Source organism: Panulirus ornatus, chromosome 1 (assembly GCF_036320965.1).
Source record: "Panulirus ornatus isolate Po-2019 chromosome 1, ASM3632096v1, whole genome shotgun sequence".
NCBI classification, from domain to species: Eukaryota; Metazoa; Arthropoda; class Malacostraca; order Decapoda; family Palinuridae; genus Panulirus; species Panulirus ornatus.
Genome location: NC_092224.1, coordinates 75,883,053 through 75,910,544, shown reverse-complemented (window position 1 = coordinate 75,910,544; position 27,492 = coordinate 75,883,053). Strand labels below are relative to the sequence as shown.

General features: G+C 40.7%; 2 protein-coding genes across 9 annotated transcripts in view; one reads left to right on the top strand and one right to left on the bottom strand.

Moving 5' to 3' along the window:
• Positions 1–27,492, bottom strand: part of LOC139749831 (uncharacterized) — a 275,451-nt gene that overhangs the window by 177,982 nt on the left and 69,977 nt on the right. The gene's annotated exons all lie outside the window — the stretch shown is intronic.
• LOC139749797 (uncharacterized) overlaps positions 1–27,492 on the top strand; it is a 128,049-nt gene that overhangs the window by 47,253 nt on the left and 53,304 nt on the right. For all 8 annotated transcript variants that reach the window (XM_071664076.1, XM_071664058.1, XM_071664067.1 and 5 more), the window contains 3 exons: positions 9,021–9,161; positions 12,281–12,473; positions 19,436–19,649. In XM_071664076.1, coding sequence (XP_071520177.1) covers positions 9,021–9,161; positions 12,281–12,473; positions 19,436–19,649 — 548 coding nt within the window. The remainder of the gene's footprint in view (positions 1–9,020; positions 9,162–12,280; positions 12,474–19,435; positions 19,650–27,492) is intronic.

Genomic DNA, 27,492 nt, shown 5'->3' with positions numbered 1-27,492 from the left:
ATCCAGGCCCCACAGAACTTTCCATGGTTTACCCCAGACGCTTCACATGCCCCGATTCAATCCATTGACAGCACGTTGACCCTGGTATACCACATCGATCCAATTCACTCTATTCCTTGCCTGCCTTTCACCCTCCTGCATGTTCAGGCCCCGATCACTCAAAATCTTTTTTACTCCATCTTTCCACCTCCAATTTGGTCTCCCACTTCTCCTCGTTCCCTCCACCTCCGACACATATATCCTCTTGGTCAATCTTTCCTCACTCATTCCCTCCATGTGCCCAAACCATTTCAAAACACCCTCTTCTGCTCTCTCAACCACGCTCTTCTTATTTCCACACATCTCTCTTACCCTTACATCACTTACTCGATCAAACCACCTCACACCACATATTGTCCTCAAACATCTCATTTCCAGCACATCCACCCTCCTGCGCACTACTCTATCCATAGCCCATGCCTCGCAACCATACAACATTGTTGGAACCACCATTCCTTCAAACATAGCCATTTTTGCTTTTGGAGATAATGTTCTCGACTTCCACACATTCTTCAAGGCTCCCAGGATTTTCGCCCCCTCCCCCACCCTATGATTCACTTCCGCTTCCATGGTTCTATCCGCTGCCAGATCCACTCCCAGATATCTAAAACACTTTACTTCGTCCAGTTTTTTTCCATTCAAACTTACCTCCCAATTGACTTGACCCTCAACCCTACTGTGCCTAATAAAATAACCTTGCTCTTATTCACATTTACTCTTAACTTTCTTCTTTCACACACTTTACCAAGTTTTACCAAAGTTTTATGGCCATGAAAATAAAGCAATGATATAGTTACAGTTTGAGTATCCCTTATTCAAAATGCCTGGAACCAGAAGTGTTTTGGATTTTTTTTTAGATTTTGGAATATTTGCATATACTTAATGAGATATATTGGGAATGGGACTTAAGTCGAAACACAAAATCCATTAATGTTTTATATACACCTTATAGCCTGAAGGTAACTTATACAATGTTTTTAATAAGTTTGCACAGGAAACAAAGTTTGTGTAACATTGAACCATCAGGAAGGCAAGGTATAACAAGCTCAGCTGCTCTTGTGGACAATCTGTGGTTGTTTGGCATCACTTTCATTCCCAACTCTGAATTTATATGCTACTGATAAGCAATCATTTTCATACACTTATTTACACATAAGCTTTATCCAGTGTTTTTCTATTTTTCATTAACTCCTATTCATCTCTTTCAGCACAGAACTTGAACAGTTTATCACTCTTTCTTCATGTCGTAGATGATGGTCATTCCAACGCCATACCCTCCTGTAAAACATTTCACACTAACACCTCTGTTGAGTTTTTCCTACACCTTGACTTTTTGTGCTGTAGGTAACATAAATGCTTCCTCTTTTTCTTATCACTGTTACCCATAAGGGTATCTACAGGCCTTTTTGACATTTTCAACAATATCTTTTTACCACAGAGCAGAGAATAAGCAAAAAACAGTGAGTAATGCACATAGATCTTGTGGTGATGATGGTTTGTAACAAACTGGTGCCAATGTAGTGTCAACACAGCTTGGCCAAGTGAGGTGGTGTGGAATTTTTCATTTGTAACATCATATCACCGCTCAAAAAGTTTCGGATTTCAGATTTTCAGATTAGGGATGCTCAACCTGTATAAAGTAATGTTTGTGGCTTTAAAAATGGATGAAAATTCTTTATACTTAAGTGGTAGGTTAGATGCTACTGAATGCTTTTAACATGGCGAAATAGGTGCAAGCATAAGCACCTCATATTAGCTGAAATATACCAGATTACAATAATGTATACCATCCAACCTCCTAAAGTTGTATTCATATGAGCTGGTAGAACATTGTTGTTGGCGAGTATAAAGTAAGAAAAGATTTGATGTTAGGACTACTATACCTTCAAACATGTCCATTTTTGCCCTCCCAGTTAACAATCTCTCTTTCTACACATTCTTTGGTGCTCTCAGAACCTCTGCCCTCTCACCCATCATTTGAGTCACTTCTGCTTCCATTCACTGCCTTGTCTACTTCCAAGTATCTAAAACATATCACATCCTCTAATTTTTCTCCATTCAAACTCATACCCCAGCTAACCTTCCCCTCAACCTTGTCGAACCTAATAACCTTCCCTTAACACTCATTCCTCACTTTATGTTGGGGTTATGTTCCGCAAAAACCTCACACAATTATATATCTTTTACAGCAAACTAATCAACATAGAGAAAAATGAGGTGTAGCAGCAGCTTTGTGGTCAGCACAAGAGGATTCTTCTTTTACCTTCACATTATGTAGCTTCTGATGTCAAATAAACTTAGCTACTTATCCTTTACTCAATTGAAATAGCTCTGGCTCAGCTACAATGTCTTGTCTACATGAATGCTCATAAATTATCATAACTTTATATCTCAGCCAAGCATTACTAAGGCAGTTTTTCTTCTTTGTGTCATGCTTTATGTAGAATGAGAGCATTTTCACCATCTGCTCCACAAGTGAATTTTTAATCCTTGTGGTTACCTTGGCAGATAGTGGAGTAGAGTGGACCACAGCACTCTGATTTTCTGTGCATTTTTATTATGTTGCAGACTGTACATTCACCCAGGTTATAAACATGCCCGAGTATTGATGCTCCCTCACCAGCATCAGTGAGTCATAAGATCTTGAGCTTCATTTCACAGGTCAGAGAGGTTTTCTCTGCTCCCAGGGCCCACACTTACTCCACACCCCAATCCTTACTTAAGGTTTTGTGCACTTTCTACTGCACTGATGCTCCCTCAACAGCATTAGTGCATTGTAAGACTAAAAGCTTCCTTTGTAAGGTCAGAGTCTCTCTTCCATGTATTGTTTTTCATGGGATAAGAGATGTTTGGATGCCATATTAACAAACACAAACGTAGCAGATTGTAGGATAATATTAGCAAGTTATATATTATTATTATTATACTTTGTCGCTGTCTCCCGCGTTTGCGAGGTAGCGCAAGGAAACAGACGAAAGAAATGGCCCAACCCCCCCCATACACATGTATATACATACGTCCACACATGCAAATATACATACCTACACAGCTTTCCATTAGCAAGTATACCCAAATTATACATATAGCACAAATCCACACACAACAGTAGTAACTGTGAGACTCCTTCTGGCGGGAACATGATGCGCTGCACCCAGGACCCACACATAATCCTTCTGCCATCCCTCACTAAAGCTTTACACTTTCTACCACGCTGATATCCCTCACATTAGCACATTGTAAGATGTCCAGCTTTGTTTCTAAGTTTAGGGAGTTATCTTTTGTTTAACTGTTGGTAGTGGGGAAGATGTTGAATGACCTTCAGATGCCATATTAACAAATACAAATGCAGTAGGTTGTAGGAAAATCACATTAGTGGGTATATCCAAATAGCACAAATAACTGTAAGACTGATCAGTAGTGAGCACGTGGGATGCTACATCCAGGACTCATGCTTACTCCACCTGCCAATGCTCACTGAAGTTTTGGCACACATTCTACACACACACGTTTATCAACAAACAACACCTGCCTCACTTTCCATTCCTTTTCATCCCCTATAGAATCCACACTCACCCTTCTTTCCAAGACTTGCAAACTTGTCTCCCTCAGCATCCCATTTGCAAACGAATTAAATAGTCATGTTGACGTCACACACCCTTAGCACAGACCAACCTTCACTTAGATAGAGCCACTTACTCTCCTCTCTACTTCCTCATGCACATGCTCTTCACCCTTGATATAAACTCATTGCTTCTTGTGGCTTTCCTCTCATACCATATATTCTTATGACCTTTCACAAGACATATATATATATATATATATATATATTTTTTTTTTCTTTTTTTTGCTTTGTTGCTGTCTTACGCGTTTGCGAGGTAGCGCAAGGAAACAGACGAAAGAAATGGCCCAACCCACCCCCATACACGTGTATATACATATACGTCCACACACACAAATATACATACCTACAAAGCTTTCCATGGTTTACCCCAGACGCTTCACATGCCCTGATTCAATCCACTGACAGCACGTCAACCCCGGTATACCACATCGATCCAATTCACTCTATTCCTTGACCTCCTTTCATCCTCCTGCATGTTCAGGCCCCGATCACACAAAATCTTTTTCACTCCATCTTTCCACCTCCAATTTGGTCTCCCACTTCACCTCGTTCCCTCCACCTCCGACACATATATCCTCTTGGTCAATCTTTCCTCACTCATTCTCTCCATGTGCCCAAACCATTTCAAAACACCCTCTTCTGCTCTCTCAACCACGCTCTTTTTATTTCCACACATCTCTCTTACCCTTACATTACTTACTCGATCAAACCACCTCACACCACACATTGTCCTCAAACATCTCATTTCCAGCACATCCACCCTCCTGCGCACAACTCTATCCATAGCCCACGCCTCGCAACCATACAACATTGTTGGAACAACTATTCCTTCAAACATACCCATTTTTGCTTTTGGAGATAATGTTCTCGACTTCCACACATTCTTCAAGGCTCCCAGGATTTTCGCCCCCTCCCCCACCCTATGATTCACTTCCGCTTCCATGGTTCCATCCGCTGCCAGATCCACTCCCAGATATCTAAAACACTTTACTTCCTCCAGTTTTTCTCCATTCAAACTTACCTCCCAATTGACTTGACCCTCAACCCTACTGTACCTAATAACCTTGCTCTTATTCACATTTACTCTTAACTTTCTTCTTTCACACACTTTACCAAACTCAGTCACCAGCTTCTGCAGTTTCTCACATGAATCAGCCACCAGCGCTGTATCATCAGCGAACAACAAGTGATTCACTTCCCAAGCTCTCTCATCCACAACAGACTTCATACTTGCCCCTCTTTCCAAAACTCTTGCATTCACCTCCCTAACAACCCCATCCATAAACAAATTAAACAACCATGGAGACATCACACACCCCTGCCGCAAACCTACATTCACTGAGAACCAATCACTTTCCTCTCTTCCTATTCTTAATACCTTCCACAGAGCATCTCTATCAACTCTATCATATGCCTTCTCCAGATCCATAAATGCTACATACAAATCCATTTGCTTTTCTAAGTATTTCTCACATACATTCTTCAAAGCAAACACCTGATCCACACATCCTCTACCACTTCTGAAACCACACTGCTCTTCCCCAATCTGATGCTCTGTACATGCCTTCACCCTCTCAATCAATACCCTCCCATATAATTTACCAGGAATACTCAACAAACTTATACCTCTGAAATTTGAGCACTCACTCTTATCCCTTTTGCCTTTGTACAATGGCACTATGCACGCATTTCGCCAATCCTTAGGCACCTCACCATGAGTCATACATACATTAAATAACCTCACCAACCAGTCAACAATACAGTCACCCTCTTTTTTAATAAATTCCATTGCAATACCATCCAAACCTGCTGCCTTGCCGGCTTTCATCTTCCACAAAGCTTTTACTACCTCTTCTCTGTTTACCAAATCATTTTCCTTAACCCTCTCACTTTGCACACCACCTCGACCAAAACACCCTATATCTGCCACTCTATCATCAAACACATTCAACAAACCTTCAAAATACTCACTCCATCTCTTTCTCACATCACCACTACTTGTTATCACCTCCCCATTTGCCCCCTTCACTGAAGTTCCCATTTGCTCCCTTGTCTTACGCACTTTATTTACCTCCTTCCAGAACATCTTTTTATTCTCTCTAAAATTTAATGATACTCTCTCACCCCAACTCTCATTTGCCCTCTTTTTCACCTCTTGCACCTTTCTCTTGACCTCCTGTCTCTTTCTTCTATACATCCCCCACTCAATTGCATTTTTTCCCTGCAAAAATCGTCCAAATGCCTCTCTCTTTTCTTTCACCAATAATCTTACTTCTTCATCCCACCACTCACTACCCTTTCTAATCAACCCACCATCTTTTGTGCAATCCATCACTGATTCCCTAAATACATCCCATTCCTCCCCCACTCCCCTTACTTCCATTGTTCTCACCTTTTTCCATTCTGTACTCATTCTCTCCTGGTACCTTCCTCACACAAGTCTCCATCCCAAGCTCACTTACTCTCACCACCCTCTTCACCCCAACATTCACTCTTCTGAAAACCCATACAAATCTTCACCCTAGCCTCCACAAGATAATGATCAGACATCCCTCCAGTTGCACCTCTCAGCACATTAACATCCAAAAGTCTCTCTTTCGCGCGCCTGTCAATTAACACGTAATCCAATAACGCCCTCTGGCCATCTCTCCTACTTATATACGTATACTTATGTATATCTCTCTTTTTAAACCAGGTATTCCCAATCACCAGTCCTTTTTCAGCACATAAATCTATATATATATATATATATATATATATATATATATATATATATATATATATATATATATATATTATCCCTGGGGATAGGGGATTAAGAATACTTCCCACGTATTCCCTGCGTGTTGTAGAAGGCAACTAAAAGGGGAGGGAGCGGGGGGCTGGAAATCCTCCCCTCTCCTTTTTTTTTTTTTAATTTTCCAAAAGAAGGAACAGAGGGGGCCAGGTGAGGATATTCCAAAAAAGGCCCAGTCCTCTGTTCTTAACGCTACCTCGCTAACGTGGGAAATGGCGAATAGTTTAAAAGAAAGAAATCTTTCTTTCTTTCTTTCAAACTATTCGCCATTTCCCGCATTAACGAGGTAGCGTTAAGAACAGAGAACTGGGCCTTTGAGGGAATATCCTCACCTGGCCCCCTTTTCTGTTCCTTCTTTTGGAAAAAAAAAAAAAAAATATATATATATATATATATATATATATATATATATATATATATATATATATATATATATTTTTCTTTTAAACTATTCGCCATTTCCCGCGTTAGCGAGGTAGCATTAAGAACAGAGGACTGGGCCTTTGAGGGACTACCCTCACCTGGCCCAATTCTCTGTTCCTTGTTTGGGAAAATTAAAAAAAAAAAAAAACGAGAGGGGAGGATTTCCAGCCCCCCGCTCCCTCCCCTTTTAGTCGCCTTCTACGACACGCAGGGAATACGTGGGAAGTATTCTTAATCCCCTATATATATATATATATATATATATATATATATATATATATATATATATATATATATATATTTTTTTTTTCTTTCTTTCATACTATTCGCCATTTCCCGCATTAGCGAGGTAGCGTTGAGAACAGAGGACTGGGCCATTGAGGGAATATCCTCACCTGGGCCCCTTCTCTGTTCCCTGTTTTGGAAAATTAAAAAAAAAGTGAGGGGAGGATTTCCAGCCCCCGCTCCCTCCCCTTTTAGTCGCCTTCTACGACACGCAGGGAATACGTGGGAAGTATTCTTTCTCCCCTATATATATATATATATATATATATATACCCTACCATATGCTTTTTCCTGATCCATAAATTTTTTTTTTTTTTTTTTTTATACTTTGTCGCTGTCTCCCGCGTTTGCGAGGTAGCGCAAGGAAACAGACGAAAGAAATGGCCCAACCCCCCCCCATACACATGTATATACATACGTCCACACACGCAAATATACATACCTACACAGCTTTCCATGATTTACCCCAGACGCTTCACATGCCTTGATTCAATCCACTGACAGCACGTCAACCCCGGTATACCACATCGCTCCAATTCACTCTATTCCTTGCCCTCCTTTCACCCTCCTGCATGTTCAGGCCCCGATCACACAAAATCTTTTTCACTCCATCTTTCCACCTCCAATTTGGTCTCCCTCTTCTCCTCGTTCCCTCCACCTCCGACACATATATCCTCTTGGTCAATCTTTCCTCACTCATTCTCTCCATGTGCCTAAACCATTTCAAAACACCCTCTTCTGCTCTCTCAACCACGCTCTTTTTATTTCCACACATCTCTCTTACCCTTACGTTACTCACTCGATCAAACCACCTCACACCACACATTGTCCTCAAACATCTCATTTCCAGCACATCCCTCCTCCTGCGCACAACTCTATCCATAGCCCACGCCTCGCAACCATACAACATTGTTGGAACCACTATTCCTTCATAAATACAACATACAAATCCATATGTTTCTCATGTATTTTTCTTACATTCTTTAAAGCAAACACCTGTTCAACTCATCCTCTACCACCTCTGAAACCACACAGTTTATCCCTAATCTGATGCCTTAACCTTCTTAGTCACTAGTTTCCCAAAACAGGTACGCTCAATGTGTAATTTCCCAAAGTCTCTCTCACACACAATACCTGAGCTTATTTTGTACTCAATAATGATTATATTAAAGCCTTTTACTTTGTATGCATGTAGGCATTACTGGAATCCATCTGTTTGAGGTTACTTGGTGAATAAGTCACATTTCTTTAGGTTGTATGATTGAAATACGTCCTCATTAATGAACTTAATACAAAGGAGTCCACCCCTGCCCTGCAATTAGTTGTATCAAAGTTTTGAACCTGCAGGAGTTCTGTATTTATGTAATGCATACTTTCATACTTATTCAGTGTTTCCAGTCGCTAGCTGTCATGTATAATGCATTGAAACCTTAACCCACTATCCAAGGACCTCTTGGGGTTTTAATTCCAGGATTCTCCCATCCAGGGGCTTCTGCAGCTTTAAGGCTGTGCCATACCCAATATCAGGAACAGGATGGACTCTCGTGTAACATGTTCTTTGATGAGACTGCATTGTCTTTTGTTAAGTGATGATACATCACCAAAGGTGATTTTTCTCTTATGATGTAGCCTCAAACAGGTAGAGATAACAGTATTTTTCACATACTAAATACATTGGTGATCTTATTTCATATTGAGCTCTCCTATTGCCCCTTTGTTGCTTCAGAAAATTTCACAAGATAATTTTTTTTATCCCAAATAAGTCCTCAAAGAACCTTTGGCAAATTAGGCTTTTTGTGTCTTGTAAAAAGGATATTGCTTTGTTTAATAATTATTCCTCTTACAACACTTCAGCAGGTACAGCTGCAATCATCATCCCATACAGCAGTGGTTGGGATGTTAGATGTTCCAGTCCTTCATGATTCTGAGGGTGAATATGAATTTTCAGTTATTATTGAAGAAAAGGAACGAACAACTAAAAGTCCAATGTGGTTGGTGAGTATTATTGGAAATGTAATTTTGAGGAATTGTAAAAGTCTGTCATATAGTAACAGGTATGTGTATCAGGGAGTGGGAGATGGAGAAAATAGCAATGTAAGAGGGTAATAATAGATAAAGATGCAAAAATGAAAGCATAAAGCACAGTAACTAAAAAAAGATGGTAAGTAAGGATTTTGGAAGAAAGTTGAATATCCTTACCAACACTAGAATGAGAAGTGTTCAGATTTTTTATTTGTTTGGATTATGGATGCAATACCAATCTTCCTGTTGTGGCTTGATAAATTGAAAGTTTGATTATTTACTCATATTGGAACTGGTTGTACAGTGGATAAATGGAAAAGGTAGAAATGTGGAAGATTTTGATATTGTTGTAGTAGTGCAATATGAAGGGAATGAAACTGAAAGAATATTGATTTTGCATTACAATATTTTATGTATGCTCACCATAACAGATGCTTACATTCCTTGTAAGGCCATGCAACATGAGTGTAGGTGAAACAGAGCCTCAAAGAAATCCTTGTATGTTAAACCATGTTATAAGAGGCTCAACATTTTTCAATGCATTTTAACCTTTGGACTTGTCTGACTACAGTCAAATGAATTTTTCAGCGATTTACAAGAGCTCAAATGTTGTCCACAGTGACAAAAACATTTTATCCACTGTCATGTTTGACAACACTGCTCAAGAGTTTGAAATGATTGACTCACTGCATTTTGCTTAAAATGCATGGGTTATACTTCTGAATATCTCTTGGCTGTATTGGTATTAATTGGGCGAGTTATTATATAATTTACGGTAGATTGTATACATTCATGCTTTCCATGATTTTTTTTAATGAAAACCCCAAATTTTTTTCTCACAGCAAAGCATTGGTTTAAACCAATTTCTGTGCCAGATATGGAAACTTTACGACCAAACATGTAATCTAATCATTGGCATTGATTCCACATTTTTGAGGAATTGAAAAGATTCAGTTATTTTTGGAGACCAAGGAATTATAATCATAGATAGTATCAATGCAAATGGAATCGTGATCACATTCCATTATTAATTCATACCAATGTGTGTGGTAATAAAATGAGTGTGGTTGAGAGAGCAGAAGAGGGTGTTTTGAAATGGTTTGTTCACATGGAGAGAATGAGTGAGGAAAGATTGACCAAGAGGTTATATTTGTCAGAGGTGGAGGGAACGAGAAGAAGTGGGAGACCAAATTGGAGTTGGAAAGATGGAGTGAAAAAGATTTTAAGTGATCGGGGCCTGAACATGCAGGAGGGTGAAAGGTGTGCAAGGAATAGAGTGAATTGGAACGATGTGTTATACCGGGGTCAACGTGCTGTCAATGGATTGAACCAGGGCATGTGAAGTGTCTGGGGTAAACCATGGAAAGTTCTGTGGGGCCTGGATGTGGAAAGGGAGCTGTGGTTTCAGTGCATTATACATGAGAGCTAGAAACTGAGTGTGAACGAATGTGGCCTTTGTTGTCTTTTCCTCGCGCTACCTCGTGCACATGCAGGGGGAGGGGGTTGTTATTTCATGTGTGGTGGGGTGGCGATGGGAATGAATAGAGGCAGACAGTATGAATTATGTACATGTGTATATATGTATATGTCTGTGTGTGTATATATTTGTATACGTTGAGATGTATAGGTATGTATATTTGCGTTTGTGGACATGTATGTATATACATGTGTATGTGGGTGGGTTGGGCCATTCTTTTGTCTGTTTCCTTGCGCTACCTCGCTAACGCGGGAGACAGTGACAAAGCAAAGTATTAATAAAAAATAATATATATGTTGGAAAGGATCACAAATTTGCGCGTGATCAAGATATTCCTATGAGTCCAGTGGGAAAATGAAACACTATAAGTTCACAAGTGCTCTTTTGTGTAATAATCACATCATCAGGGGAGACACAAGAGAGATATATAAGTCAGTTGATATACATCGAAGAGACGAAGCTAGGACACCATTTGGTAAACGTGATTGTCCAAAACATACAGTGCTCGTTGTATGTTCACATGCACAGATATGTACATATATACACATGAACATATTCATACTTGCTTGCCTTCACCCATTCCTGGTGCTACCCTTTCCCATAGGAAACAGCATCACTACCCCATGCTTCAGCGAGGTAGCGCCAGGAAAACAGACGAAAAATTGGCCACACTCATTCACACTCAGCTTCTAGTAGTCATGTATAGTGCACCGAAACCACAGCTCCCTATCCACATCCAGACACTACAGACATGTCCATATTTTGAAACCAGATATTCCTAGTCACCAGTCCTTTTTTCAGCATTCGTCTCCATAAGATGTTTGACATTTTCTTTCACAAGACTTTAACCCCTTCCCCTCTCAGTTATACTTACATGTGCCACATTTTCTGCCCTTACATTTAAATCACCCATCATTAATACTCAATCCCTCATCAGTATTGCTGACATACTCTGTTCCTTGCAACACACTTGCCTCTCTTCCTCCCTTCTCTCACTAACATGTGCATAAGTACTAAAGCCACCCATGTTTCATAATCCATTTTCACTTTCTCATACATTAGTTCGGAGCTCACTTCCTTACACTCTTTCGCACACTCCCACACCCTCCTTCAGGAGTATTTTTAGGCCTTCCTTACCTCTTGCTCTCATGGTAACTGCACTCATTATAGTAAACCCTAAAATATTTCCATACTATTCTTCTCCCATCCCCTTGAGCTTTGTTGCACTCAGAACTGAAACATCCAAGTTTCTGTTTCCAAACATACTTCCTGGCTCTCCCTTCTCATTTTAGTTACATCTACACAGTTTCAGACACTACAGCCATAGCCTTAAAAGAGACTGAATGCTCTTTATATGGCTCCTTCTGATCCAACTTTAAAAAACAAACACAAAAGGGGAGGTTTTTCTGACCCCACCTCCCACCCCTTTTAGTTAACTTCTATGACACAAGGAATATGTGGGAAGTATCCTTTCTTCCCTATCCTTAGAGATGAGGATATTTACAAATGTGTCCCTTGTAGTTTTAGATTTTAAGGACATGAAAGTGTCATGTGATAGTACATATATAGCTAAATTTCCTAGTATTTTTCTTAAAAAGATTTTACTTTTTTTCAGATGAGCAGAATCACTAATAAATTATACACAAATATCAACAAAGCTGTTCCTTTTGAAATTCGTCTTAAGAAGCCCATAGACAATGACCAGTTCTGCATTCGAGCAGTACCAGTTTTCTCAAGCCCACAGTTCTTGCGTACTAATGTCACTCGTTGTCCAAACCATGCTGCTCCTACAGATTCTACCAATCATGGTAAGTTCTTACTTCAAATATTTTAAGGTTTTTATAAGTTTTAGCTCTTTTACATTTATGTGTAATACATTGTAGGGAAGGTGACTATAGTTATTTTTGGAAGTGCTTCTAAAGGGACTTTACAGATAACTAATCAGCTCAGGTGTCTATTTCACATTAAACAAAAATTCTGATGTATGAAGTCCAGTTATGCAGATATTCAAGAAATGTTAAGTCACGTGTAGTGACATACAAAAATAGATAAATATGATTTATTTTATTTACTTTACTTTGTTGCTGTCTCCCGCGTTAGCAAGGTAGTGCAAGGAAACAGACGAAAGAATGGCCCAAACATACCCACATACACATGTATATACATTCACGTCCACACATGCAAATATACATACCTATACATCTCAACGTATACATATATATACTCTGACATATACATATATACACATGTACATAATTCATACTGTGTGCCTTTATTCATTCCCATCACCACCCCACCACATGAAATAAGAACCCCCTCCCCCCACATGTGCACGAGGTAGCACTAGAATAGACAACCAAAGCCACATTCGTTCACACTCCGTCTCTAGCTGTCATGTATAATGCACCGAAACCACAGCTCCCTTTCCACATCCAGGCCCCACAGAACTTTCCATGGTTTACCCCAGATGCTTCACATGTCCTGGTTCACATAATATTGGGGATTATTATAACTTGAAAGGAACAGTTTTACCAACACTATAAGGAATTTTTTTTTTTATAATACTTAATTGCCATCTACCGTGTCAGCAAGGTAGTGCAAGGAAACAGACGAGGAATGGCCTAACCCACCTACATGTATACATAAATGCCCACACATGCATGTATACTTACATATACATACACAGACATATACATATATGCACATGTACATATTTGTACTTGCTACCATCATCCATTCCCGTCGTCACCCCACCACACACGAAAAAGCATCCCTCCCCCAGCGAGCCACCGCCAAGAACAAACAAAAAAGGCCACATTTGTTAACACTCAATCTCTAGCTGTCATGTGCAATGCACCCAAACCACAGCTCCCTTTCCACATTCAGGCCCCACAAAATTTTCCATAGTTTACCCCAAATGCTTCACATGCCCTCTCCATTATACTTACATGTGCCACATTTTCTGCCCTTACATTTAAATCACCCATCATTAATACTCAATCCCTCATCAGTATTGCTGACATACTCTGTTCCTTGCAACACACTTGCCTCTCTTCCTCCCTTCTCTCACTAACATGTGCATAAGTACTAATAGCCACCCACGTTTCATAATCCATTTTCACTTTCTCATACATTAGTTCGGAGCTCACTTCCTTATACTCTTTCGCACACTCCCACACCCTCCTTCAGGAGTAGTTTTAGGCCTTCCTTACCTCTTGCTCTCATGGTAACTGCACTCATTTTAGTAAACCCTAAAACATTTCCAAACTATTCTTCTCCCATCCCCTTGAGCTTTGTTGCACTCAGAACTGAAACATCCAAGTTTCTGTCTCCAAACATACTTCCTGTGTGGCGATGGGAACGAATAAAGTCAGACAGTATGAATTATGTACATGTGTATATATGTGTATACACATGTATGTGTATATACACATGTAAATAAATGAATATAATTATTTATTATACTTTGTCACTGTCTCCCGCATTAGCGAGGTAGCGTAGGGAAACAGATGAAAGAATGGCCCAACCCATCCACATACATATGTATATTCATAAATGTCTACACGTGCACATATACATAACTATCCATTTCAATGTATACATATATATACACAGACATATACATATATACACATGTACATAATTCATACTGTCTGCCCTCATCCATTCCCACCACCACCCTGCCACACATGAAATGGTACCCCCCCTCTCCCCGCGTGCACGCGAGTAGCGCTAGGAAAAGACAACAAAGTCCACATTTGTTCACACTCAGTCTCTAGGTGTCATGTGTAATGTACCGAAACCACACTTCCCTTTCCATATCCAGGCCCCACAAAACTTTCCATCGTTTACCCGAGACGCTCCACATGCCTTGGTTCAATCCATTGATAGCACGTTGACCCCAGTATACCACATCGTTCCAATTCACTATTCCTTGCATGCCTTTCACCCTCCTGTATGTTCAGGCCCCAATTACTCAAAATCTTTTTCACTCCATCCTTCCACCTCCAATTTGGTCTCCCACTTCTCGTCCCCTCCACGTCTGACACGTATCCTTTTTGTCAATCTTTCCTCACTCATTCTCTCCATGTGACCAAACCATTTCAATACACCCTCTTCTGCTCTCTCAACCACACTCTTTTTATTACCACATATCTCTCTTACCCTTTATCTGTTTACTCGATCAAACCACCTCACACCACATACTGTCCTCAAACATCTTGTTTCCAACACATCCACCCTCTTCTGCACAACCATATCTATAGCCCATGCCTCACAACCACATAACATATTTGGAACCATTATTCCTTCAAACATACCCATTTTTGCTCTCCGAGATAATGTTCTCGCGTTAACACGTTCTTCAACACTCCCAGAGCCTTCGCCCCCTTCCCACCCTGTGACTCACTTCCGCTACCATGGTTCCATCCGCTGCCAAGTCCACTCCCAGATATCTAAAACACTTCACTTCCTCCAGTTTCTCTCTATTCAGATTTACCTCCCAATTTATGTGTCCCTCAACCCTACTGAACCTAATAACCTTGCTCTTATTTGCATTTACTCTCAGCTTTCTTCTTTCACACACTTTACCAAACTTGGTCACCAACTTCTGCAGTTTCTCACCTGAATCATCCACCAGCGCTGTATCATCAGCGAACAACAACTGACTCACTTCCCAAGCCCTCTTATCCACAACAGATTGCATACTTGCTACTCTCTCCAAAACTCTTGCATTCACCTCCTTGACAACCCCATCCATAAACAAATTAAACAACCATGTAGACATCACTCACCCCCGCCGCAAATCTGCATTCACTGGGAACTAATTACTTTCCTCTCTTCCTACTCATACACATGCCTTACATCCCAGATATAAACTTTTCACTGCTTCTACACCATATACTCTTAATACCTTCCACAGAGCATCTCTGTCTACTCTCTCATATGCCTTCTCCAGATCCATAAATGCTCCATACAGATCCATCTGTTTCTCTGAATATTTCTCACATACGTTCTTCAAAGCAAACATCTGATCCACACATCCTCTACCACTTCTAAAACCACACTGCTATTCCCCAGTGTGACGCTCTGTACATGCCTTTACCCTCTCAATCATACCCTCCCATATAATTACCCAGGAATACTCAACAAACTTATAACTCTGTTATTTGAACACTCACTTTTTTTTTATCCCCATTGCCTTTGTACAATGGCACTATGCATGGATTCAGCCAATCCTTAGGCACTTCACCGTGAACCATACATACGATGAATATCCTCACCAACCAGTCAACAACACAGTCACCCCCTTTTTTAATAAATTCCCCAACAACGCCATCCAAACCCGCTGCCTTGCCAGCTTTCATCTTCCACAAAGATTTCACTACCTCTTCTCTGTTTACCAAATCATTCTCCCTGATCCTCTACTTTGCACACCACCTCGACCAAAATACCTTATATCTGCCACTCTGTCATCAAACACATTCAACAAACCTTCAGAATTCTCACTCCATCTCCCTCTCACTTCACCACTACTTGTTATTACCTCTCCATTTTCCCCCTTCACCGATGTTCCCCTTTGTTCTCGTCTTACACACTTTATTTGCCTCCTTCCAAAACATCTTTTTATTCTTCCTAAAATTTAATGATACTCTCTAACCCCAACTCTCATTTGACCTCTTTTTCACCTCTTGCACCTTCCTCTTGTCTTGACCTCTTGCCTCTTTCTATATACATCTCCCAATCATTTCCACTATTTCCCTGCAAGAATCTTCCAAATGCCTCTTTCTTCTCTTTCACTAACCATCTTACTTTATCCCACCACTTACTACCCTTTCTAATTTGCCCACCTCCCACCTTCCTTATGCCACAGGCATCTTTTGCACAAGCTATCACTGCTTCTCTAAATAGATCCCATTCCTCCCCCACTCTCCTTATGTCATTTGCTTTCACTTTTTTCCATTCTGCACTCAATCTCTCCTGGTAATTCCTCACACAAGTCTTCTTTTCAAGCTCACTTACTCTCACCACTCTCTTCACCCCAACATTCTCTCTTCTTTTCTGAAAACCTCTACATATCTTCACCTCCGCCTCCACAAGATAATGATCAGGCATCCCTCTAGTTGCACCTCTCAACACATTAACATCCAAAAGTCACTCTTTCACGTGCCTATCAATTACCACGTAATCCAACAATGCTCTCTGGCCGTCACTCCTACTTCCATACGTATACTTACGTACATCTCTTTAAACCAGGTACTCCCAATCACTAGTCCTTTTTCAGCACACAAATCTACAAGCTCTTCACCATTTCCATTAACAACACTGAACACCCCATGTACACCAATTATACCCTCAGCTGCCACATTACTAACCTTTGCATTCAAATCACCGATCACTATAACCCGGTCTCATGCATCAAAGCTGCTAACACACTCACTCAGCTGCTCCCAAGACACTTGCCTCTCATGATCTTTCTTCTCATGACCAGGTGCATAGGCACCAATAATCACCCATCTCTCTTCATCCACTTTCAGTTTACCCATATCAGTCTAGAGTTTACTTTCTTACACTCCATCACATACTCCCAGAACTCCTGCTTCAGGAGTAGTGCTACTCCTTCTTTTGCTCTTGTCCTCTACCAATCCCTGATTTTACTCCCAAGACATTCCCAAACCACTCTTCCCCTTTACCCTTGAGCTTTTATCTGTCCATGTTGAATCAGTGAGGAGCACAACCTTGTGTTATACAGATATTTGGTGTTAAAGTTGCAACGTATTTTCCACACAACTTTGCATTTACATAATTTCAGTCTTGTATGAGACCATTGTGATTAAGAGGTGGTGCCAAGCATAGAGATGGGGGAGGAGTAACGTGGCTCTAGGAGTGGTTGAGGATGTGTGGAAATCTGTTTGAGAAACACTTTTTTCTTTTTTAAGTTCCATTTAGGGACCTGGAGAAAGTGTATGATGGGGTTGATAGAGATGCTTTATGGAAGATGCTTGAGTTATATGGTATGGGAGGAAAGCTCCTGGAAGCACTGAGGAGTTTTCATCAGGAGGGTAATGCATATATGCAAGCAGAAAGGGAGGAAGGTGAGAGGATCCAGATGGTGGGTTTCATCAAGAATATCTAATGTTAGCATGGTTGTTTAATCTGTCTGTGGTTGACACGGTGAGGGAATTAGATGCTTGGATCTTAGAGAGAGGGGCAGGTATAGTATGGAGGGGTTAGGAGGGGGTTGGTCCCGGAAGCAATTCAGTTGCTGTTTATGGGTGACATGGCTGTGGAAGTAGTTTTAAGCAAGAAACTGCAAATGATGGTATCTGAGTTTAAGTGTATGAAAAAAGGAAGTTAAGAGTTATTCTTAAAAAGGTAAGATTATGAGGTTTAACATTGGGATGAAACTTGTTGGTTTGATTGTGAGTTGGAATAGAGAAAATGAGGAGGAAGTAGAATGTTTTAGATATCTGAAAGTGGACATGGCAGAGGATGGATTGTGGGAACTGAAGTGAACCATAGGTTAGGCGAAGGGGCAAAAGTCATGGGTACACAGAGTAATGTGTGGACATAGCCCTCCCTGTGAGGGCACTGATGGTTATGTATGATGGTTTAGTAGTCCCATTTTTTCTGTATGGATGAAGGTTGTGGGTCCCAAATGCAAAAGAATGGAAGAGGTAGAATGTAATGGAAATGTAATGCTTAGGGACAGTGTGTGGCGAGATGAGGGATGACCATGTAAAAATGATTGTGTGAAAGGTGTGGTAGTAGGCTGAGTATGACAGAAAGCAACTATGGTGTTCTAAAATGGTTTGGACACCTGGAGAGAATAATGAATGAAGAGATACTACCTAAGGGGATATTAATATCAGAAGTGGTAAGAGCAAGGGGAAGGAGAACATAGATGGAAGGATGGAAAGAGGCTTTAAACATGCAGAAGTGTGAGAGGCATGTATGGAATAGAGGGCACTGGAGTGATTTGGAATACTGGGGTCAGTATGCTATCACTGGGCTGAACCACAGGGTGTGTGAATTGCTTAGGGGAAATCACAGAAAGGTGTGTGGGATTAGGCTGTGAACAAGGGTTCTGGTTTCAGTGGATTATACATGGCAGCTAGAGGGATTGTGAACAAATGAGGTCATTCTTCATCTGTACCTGGTGCTACCTAACTTTATGGGAAACGACTAACTGTTTAAATAGTATGAAAAAATTTTACTCAACTATGGCAATATTGTTTATGTCAGTGTGCTATCACAAATTGTATTTAGTTTTTGTGCACATTAATTAATATGCAAATTGTTTTTGAGAAATTTTGACATTTGTTGTATTCAGTTTTAGCACAAATGGGTACTAGTGGATTTATTTTTTAACTGGTCTGATCAAACATTGATGAAAGCCATTAGTTCATAGGTTATAGCTTGCCTTACTGGGACTTAAAAAATTCACATAAAATCAGTATTTTTGTGCATCTCATAGTTACACTGACACCTGTATAGACCATATTTACACTGACACCTGTATAGTGATCATATTTAAACTGACACCTGTATAGTGATCTGCCACACAGACCTCACTGTTAAACAGATATTTATATGTCATGTTTCTAGGCCTTTATAAAAAAAAAAAAGTATGGTAAATGAGCTGATGATAATAGCATTCCTATGTGGAGAAAATATATATCCCAGTATATTGTATTGTCTTTTCATATTTAGTCTGTATTAATTAAATTACTTAATTATTCTTATATTATTATTATTTGTTTTTTGTCAGATTTCCCTTACCCAGAGCATGTAGTAAGGGCTGACCACCCTGAGGCTCATTATGTCAAGAATGTATCAGGACGTCTGTCTGTTGTTGTCCCCTTAGACAAACTTCAAGATGGCTCAGGCTATACTTCTATCCTTCTAAGGTTTATGTGCCTGGGATCATGCGTAGGAGGTATTAATCGAAGACCCATTGCTGTCATCATCACCCTTGAGGATAGGTAGGTTTATTCCTGTGTTATGATAACCATCTTGAAAATTCAAATAAAAGAGGTTCTGAGGTATCAGGACTTGAATATATATGAGAGTGCGAGGTGTTGTCAAAATTGAGTGAATTAGAGCAATGTGTAATACAAGGGGAACATGCTGTCACTAGATTGAATCAAGGCTTGAAGTGGTCAAGGGAAACCATTGAAAGATCTTTGAAGCCTAGTTGTGGATAGGAGGCTATAGTTTCAGTGAATTATACATTATAGCGAGAAAGTGGACGAGAGGGAATGATGCCATTCTTCATGTCTCTGGCATTGCCTTGCTTCCAAAAAAGTTGAACAGTGATAAAGTTTGTTCTTATTTATTGTTGACAACATAAATAGTGATGCATGTACAACATCTATACTATTGATGTAAATTATAACTATATAGAGCTTTCATCTGACTCAGAAAGGCAAGTCAGACATAAGTACTTGAAAGGGGACATTACTTTATCTCAAAATTCTCGTAAGTTTTCAGAGATATCCGATTGTCATAGATAAAGAAAATCTTTGAAGAATGTGTGGAAGTCGAGAACATTATCTCGGAAAGCAAAAGTGGGTATGTTTGAAGGAATAGTGGTTCCAACAATGTTGAATGGTTGCGAGGCGTGGGCTATGGATAGAATTGTGCGCAGGAGGGTGGATGTGCTGGAAATGAGATGTTTGAGGACAATGTGTGGTGTGAGGTGGTTTGATCGAGTAAGTAACGTAAGGGTAAGAGAGATGTGTGGAAATAAAAAGAGCGTGGTTGAGAGAGCAGAAGAGGGTGTTTTGAAATGGTTTGGTCACATGGATAGAATGAGTGAGGAAAGATTGACCAAGAGGATATATGTGTCGGAGGTGGAGGGAACGAGGAGAAGTGGGAGACCAAATTGGAGGTGGAAAGATGGAGTGAAAAAGATTTTGAGTGATCGGGGCCTGAACATGCAGGAGGGTGAAAGGCGGGCAAGGAATAGGGTGAATTGGATCGATGTGGTATACCGGGGTTGACGTGCTGTCAGTGGATTGAATCAGGGCATGTGAAGCGTCTGGGGTAAACCATGGAAAGTTGTGTGGGGCCTGGATGTGGAAAGGGAGCTGTCGTTTCGGGCATTATTGCATGACAGCTAGAGACTGAGTGTGAACAAATGGGGCCTTTGTTGTCTTTTCCTAGCTCTATCTCGCACATATGAGGGGGGAGGGGGATGGTATTCCATGTGTGGCGAGGTGGCGATGGGAATGAATAAAGGCAGACAGTGTGAACTGTGTGCATGGGTATATATGTATGTGTCTGTGTGTGTATATATATGTGTACATTGAGATGTATAGGTATGTATATTTGCGCGTGTGGACGTGTATGTATATACATGTGTATGGGGGTGGGTTGGGCCATTTCTTTCGTCTGTTTCCTTGTGCTACCTCGCAAACGCGGGAGACAGCGACAAAGCAAAATGAAAAAATAAATTTTTTTTTTTTTTTTTTTTGCTTTGTCGCTGTCTCCCGCGTTTGCGAGGTAGCGCAAGGAAACAGACGAAAGAAATGGCCCAACCCACCCCCATACACATGTATATACATACGTCCACACACGCAAATATACATACCTACACAGCTTTCCATGGTTTACCCCAGACGCTTCACATGCCTTGATTCAATCCACTGACAGCACGTCAACCCCGGTATACCACATCGCTCCAATTCACTCTATTCCTTGCCCTCCTTTCACCCTCCTGCATGTTCAGGCCCCGATCACACTAAATCTTTTTCACTCCATCTTTCCACCTCCAATTTGGTCTCCCTCTTCTCCTCGTTCCCTCCACCTCCGACACATATATCCTCTTGGTCAATCTTTCCTCACTCATTCTCTCCATGTGACCAAACCATTTCAAAACACCCTCTTCTGCTCTCTCAACCACGCTCTTTTTATTTCCACACATCTCTCTTACCCTTACGTTACTTACTCGATCAAACCACCTCACACCACACATTGTCCTCAAACATCTCATTTCCAGCACATCCACCCTCCTGCGCACAACTCTATCCATAGTCCACGCCTCGCAACCATACAACATTGTTGGAACCACTATTCCTTCAAACATACCCATTTTTGCTTTCCGAGATAATGTTCTCGACTTCCACACATTCTTCAAGGCTCCCAGAATTTTCGCCCCCTCCCCCACCCTATGATCCACTTCCGCTTCCATGTTTCCATCCGCTGCCAGATCCACTCCCAGATATCTAAAACACTTCACTTCCTCCAGTTTTTCTCCATTCAAACTCACCTCCCAATTGACTTGACCCTCAACCGTACTGTACCTAATAACCTTGCTCTTATTCACATTTACTCTTAACTTTCTTCTTTCACACACTTTACCAAACTCAGTCACCAGCTTATGCAGTTTCTCACATGAATCAGCCACCAGCGCTGTATCATCAGCGAACAACAACTGACTCACTTCCCAAGCTCTCTCATCCCCAACAGACTTCATACTTGCCCCTCTTTCCAAAACTCTTGCATTCACCTCCCTAACAACCCCATCCATAAACAAATTAACCATGGAGACATCACACACCCCTGCCGCAAACCTACATTCACTGAGAACCAATCACTTTCCTCTCTTCCTATACGTACACATGCCTTACATCCTCGATAAAAACTTTTCACTGCTTCTAACAACTTGCCTCCCACACCATATATTCTTAATACCTTCCACAGAGCATCTCTATCAACTCTATCATATGCCTTCTCCAGATCCATAAATGCTACATACAAATCCATTTGCTTTTCTAAGTATTTCTCACATACATTCTTCAAAGCAAACACCTGATCCACACATCCTCTACCACTTCTGAAACCACACTGCTCTTCCCCAATCTGATGCTCTGTACATGCCTTCACCCTCTCAATCAATACCCTCCCATATAATTTGCCAGGAATACTCAACAAACTTATACCTCTGTAATTTGAGCACTCACTCTTATCCCCTTTGCCTTTGTACAATGGCACTATGCACGCATTCCGCCAATCCTCAGGCACCTCACCATGAGTCATACATACATTAAATAACCTTACCAACCAGTCAACAATACAGTCACCCCCTTTTTTAATAAATTCCACTGCAATACCATCCAAACCTGCTGCCTTGCCGGCTTTCATCTTCCGCAAAGCTTTTACTACCTCTTCTCTGTTTACCAAATCATTTTCCCTAACCCTCGCACTTTGCACACCACCTCGACCAAAACACCCTATATCTGCCACTCTATCATCAAACACATTCAACAAACCTTCAAAATACTCACTCCATCTCCTTCTCACATCACCACTACTTGTTATCACCTCCCCATTTGCGCCCTACACTGAAGTTCCCATTTGCTGCCTTGTCTTACGCACTTTATTTACCTCCTTCCAGAACATCTTTTTATTCTCCCTAAAATTTAATGATACTCTCTCACCCCAACTCTCATTTGCCCTTTTTTCACCTCTTGCACCTTTCTCTTGACCTCCTGTCTCTTTCTTTTATACGTCTCCCACTCAATTTCATTTTTTCCCTGCAAAAATCGTCCAAATGCCTCTCTCTTCTCTTTCACTAATACTCTTACTTCTTCATCCCACCACTCACTACCCTTTCTAATCAACCCACCTCCCACTCTTCTCATGCCACAAGCATCTTTTGCGCAATCCATCACCGATTCCCTAAATACTTCCCATTCCTCCCCCACTCCCCTTACTTCCATTGTTCTCACCTTTTTCCATTCTGTACTCAGTCTCTCCTGGTACTTCCTCACACAAGTCTCCTTCCCAAGCTCACTTACTCTCACCACCCTCTTCACCCCAACATTCACTCTTCTTTTCTGAAAACCCATACAAATCTTCACCTTAGCCTCCACAAGATAATGATCAGACATCCCTCCAGTTGCACCTCTCAGCACATTAACATCCAAAAGTCTCTCTTTCGCGCGCCTGTCAATTAACACGTAATCCAATAACGCTCTCTGGCCATCTCTCCTACTTACATAAGTATACTTATGTATATCTCGCTTTTTAAACCAGGTATTCCCAATCATCAGTCCTTTTTCAGCACATAAATCTACAAGCTCTTCACCATTTCCATTTACAACACTGAACACCCCATGTATACCAATTATTCCCTCAACTGCCACATTACTCACCTTTGCATTCAAATCACCCAACACTATAACCCGGTCTCGTGCATCAAAACCACTAACACACTTATTCAGCTGCTCCCAAAACACTTGCCTCTCATGATCTTTCTTCTCATGCCCAGGTGCATATGCACCAATAATCACCCATCTCTCTCCATCAACTTTCAGTTTTACCCATATTAATCGAGAATTTACTTTCTTACATTCTATCACATACTTCCACAATTATATATATATATATATATATATATATATATATATATATATATATATATATATATATATATAGGATTTTCATTTTTTGACTATGTAAATGGGAACTTCTGTTTTTCCATTATTTCACTTTTTATTTTCAGACTCTTAACGTATGTCCTTGAAGTCAATTTCAAGTAAAAGATTTATTTCTTAAATCCTAGTGGGCAGTTTAGGGTAATTATGTATCAAGTGATTGTAATAATAATAATAGGATGAAAAGAGTACACATGCATTACCTTATAACTTGAAAGAGAATTTTTCAATGTTAAGATTTTATAGAAAAACTAAAGGAATTTGATGCATTGCACAGAATCACTATTGACCATATTCCTTAGGATGTGCATATATTTCAAAAGTAAGTGTACAAAATCTTTGAGACAAAATTTTGAGATTTACCAGAGAAGAAATTAAATGTAATCTACTTTTTGGAAAGAAACATTAGTAAATATCGTATCCCAGATAAGGACTGTACAAATAAGTGAGAGAGGAAATTTTACTGTGAAAAATAGAAAAAAATCATATTCATTTATTTTTTATACTTTGTTGCTGTCTCCCGTGTTAGTGAGGTAGTGCAACAGACAAACAGAGGTAGGAAACAGACGAAAGAATGGCCCAACCCACCCACATACACATGTATATACATACACGTCCACACACAGCACATATACATACCTATACATCTCAACGTATACACATATATACACATACAGACATATACATATATACACATGTACATAATTCATACTGTCTGCCCTTATTCATTCCTGTCGCCACCCTGCCACACATGAAATGACAACCCCCTCCCGTCACATGTGCGCGAGATAGCGCTAAGAAAAGACAACAAAGGCCACATTCGTTCACACTCAGTCTCTAGCTGTCATGTATAATGCATTGAAACCATAGCTCCCTTTCCACATCCAGGCCCCACAAAACTTTCCAAGGTTTACCCCAGACACTTCACATGCCCTAGTTCAATCCATTGACAGCACGTCAACCCCGGTATACCACATCGTTCCAATTCAATCTATTCCTTGCACGCCTTTCACCCTCCTGCATGTTCAGGCCCCGATCACTCAAAATCTTTCTCACTCCATCTTTCCACCTCCTATTTGATCTCCCACTTCTCCTAGTTCCCTCCACCTCTGACACATATATCCTCTTTGTCAATCTTTCCTCACTCATTCTCTCCATGTGACCAAACCATTTCAAAATACCCTCCTCTGCTCTCTCAACCACACTCTTTTTATTACCACACATCTCTCTTACCCTTTCATTACTTACTTGATCAAACCACCTCACACCACATATTGTCCTCAAACATCTCATTTCCAGCACATCCACCCTCCTTTGCACAACTCTATCTATAGCCCACTCCTCGCAACCATATAACATTGTTAGAACCTCTATTCCTTCAAACATACCCATTTTTGCTTTCCAAGATAATGTTCTCGACTTCCACACATTTTTCAATGCTCCCAGAACTTTCGCCCCCTCCCCCACCCTAGGATTCACTTCCGCTTCTATGGTTCCATCCGCTGCCAAATCCACTCCCAGATATCTAAAACACTTCACTTCCTCCAGTTTTTCTCCATTCAAACTTATCTCCCCTACCGTACCTAATAACCTTGCTCCTATTCACATTTACTCTCAGCTTTCTTCTTTCACATACTTTACAAAACTCAGTCACCAGCTTTTGCAGTCTCACCCGAATCAGCCACCAGCGCTGTATCATCAGCGAACAACAACTGACTCACTTCCCAAGCTCTCTCATCCACAACAGACTGCATACTTACCCCTCTTTTCAAAACTCTTGCATTCACCTCCCAAACAACCCCATCCATAAACAAATTAAACAACCAATGAGACATCACACAGCCCTTCTGCAAACCCACATTCACTGAGAACCAAACACTTTCCTCTCTTCCTGCACATACACATGACTTACATCCTCGATAAAAACTTTTCACTGCTTCTAACAACTTACCTCCCACACCATATATTCTTAATACCTTCCACAGAGCATCTCTATCAACTTTATCATATGCCTTCTCCAGATCCATAAATGCTACATACAAATCCATTTGCTTTTTGTAAGTATTTCTCACATACATTTTTCAAAGCAAACACCTGATCCAAACATCCTCTACCACTTCTGAAACCACACTGCTCTTCCCCAATCTGATGCTCTGTACATGCCTTCACCCTCTCAATCAACACCCTCCCATATAATTTCCCAGGAATTTGAGCACTCACTCGTATCCCCTTTGCCTTTACAGTGGCACTATGCAAGCATTCTGCCAGCACCTCCCCATGAGTCATACATACACTAAATAACCTTACCAACCAGTCAACAATACAGTCACCCCCTTTTTTAATAAATTCCACTGCAGTACCATCCAAACCCACTCCCTTGACAGATTTCATCTTCCGCAAAGCTTTTACTACCTCTTCTCTGTTTGCCAAATCATTCTCCCTAACCCTCTCACTTTGCACACCACCTCAACCAAAACACCCTATATCTGCCACTCTATCATCAAACACATTCAACAAACCTTCAAAATACTCACTCCATCTCCTCACATCACCACTACTTGTTATCACCTCCCCATTTGCCCCCTTCACTGATGTTCCCATTTGCTCCCTTGTCTTATGCACTTTATTTACTTCCTTCCAAAACATCTTTTTATTCTCTAAAATTTAATGACCCTCTCACCCCAACTCTCATTTGCCCTCTTTTTGCCTCTTGCACCTTTCTCTTGACCTCCAGCCTCTTTCTTTTATACATCTCCCACTCATTTGCATTATTTCCCTGCAAAAATCGTCCAAATGCCTCTCTCTTCTCTTTCACTAATAATCTTACTTCTTTATCCCACCACTCACTACCCTTTCTAATCTGCCCACCTCCCACACTTCTCATGCCACAAGCATCTTTTGCACAAGCCATCACTGCTTCCCGAAATACATCCCAGTCCTCCCCCACTCCCCTTACATCCTTTGTTCTCACCTTTTTCCATTCTGTACTCAGTCTCTCCTGGTACTTCCTCACACAAGTCTCCTTCCCAAGCTCACTTACTCTCACCACTCTCTTCACCCAAACCTTCTCTCGTCTTTTTCTGAAAACTCTCTACAAACCTTCACCTTCGCCTCCACAAGATAATGATCAAACATCCCTCCAGTTTCACCTCTTAGCACATTAACATCCAAAAGTCTGTCTTTCTCACGCTATCAATTAACATGTAATCCAATAACGCTCTCTGGCCATCTCTCCTACATACATACATATACTTATGTCTATCTCTCTTTTTAAACAGGCATTCCCAATCACCAGTCCTTTTTCAGCACATAAATCTACAAGCTCATCACCATTTCCATTTACAACACTGAACATCCCATGTACACCAATTATTCCCTCAACTAC